The sequence below is a fragment of the Rhinolophus sinicus genome, chromosome 17 (genome assembly GCF_057876585.1).
Source record: "Rhinolophus sinicus isolate RSI-liver-muscle chromosome 17, RSI-T2T, whole genome shotgun sequence".
In the NCBI taxonomy this organism is placed as follows: Eukaryota; Metazoa; Chordata; class Mammalia; order Chiroptera; family Rhinolophidae; genus Rhinolophus; species Rhinolophus sinicus.
In genome coordinates, this window is record NC_142517.1 from 173,309,920 (window position 1) to 173,310,270 (window position 351).

At 39.6% G+C, this 351-nt stretch overlaps 1 protein-coding gene across 2 annotated transcripts; it reads left to right on the forward strand.

The window, feature by feature from the left end:
- On the forward strand, window positions 1-351 carry LOC109452046 (NADH dehydrogenase [ubiquinone] 1 alpha subcomplex subunit 5-like). Of its 2 annotated transcripts, XM_019740707.2 has the most exons (2): window positions 1-70; window positions 188-351. In XM_019740707.2, exons 1-2 carry the CDS (start codon window positions 1-3, stop codon window positions 349-351), a joined length of 234 nt encoding a protein of 77 aa, XP_019596266.2. The 2 variants fall into 2 exon arrangements, with proteins under 2 accessions (XP_019596266.2, XP_019596265.2); XM_019740706.2 differs by having other exon boundaries at window positions 1-351.

Genomic DNA, 351 nt, shown 5'->3' on the forward strand with positions numbered 1-351 from the left:
ATGGCGGGTGTGCTGAAGAAGACCACTGGCCTTGTGAGATTGGCTGTATGTGAGAGTCCACACAAGAGGCTAAGAATATTGCACACAAAGATTTTTGATGTTTTTGAGCAAATCCCTGAAAATGCAGCATATAGAAAGTATACAGAACAGATTACAAATGAGAACCTGGGTATAGTTAAAGCAGAAACAGATGTTAAAAAATTAGAAGACCAACTTCAGGGTGGTCAAATAGAAGAGGTGATTCTTCAGGCTGAAAATGAATTAAGTTTGGCAAGAAAAATGATACAATGGAAATCATGGGAGGCTTTAGTGGAAGAGCCTTCTGCCAACCAATGGAAATGGCCGGTATAA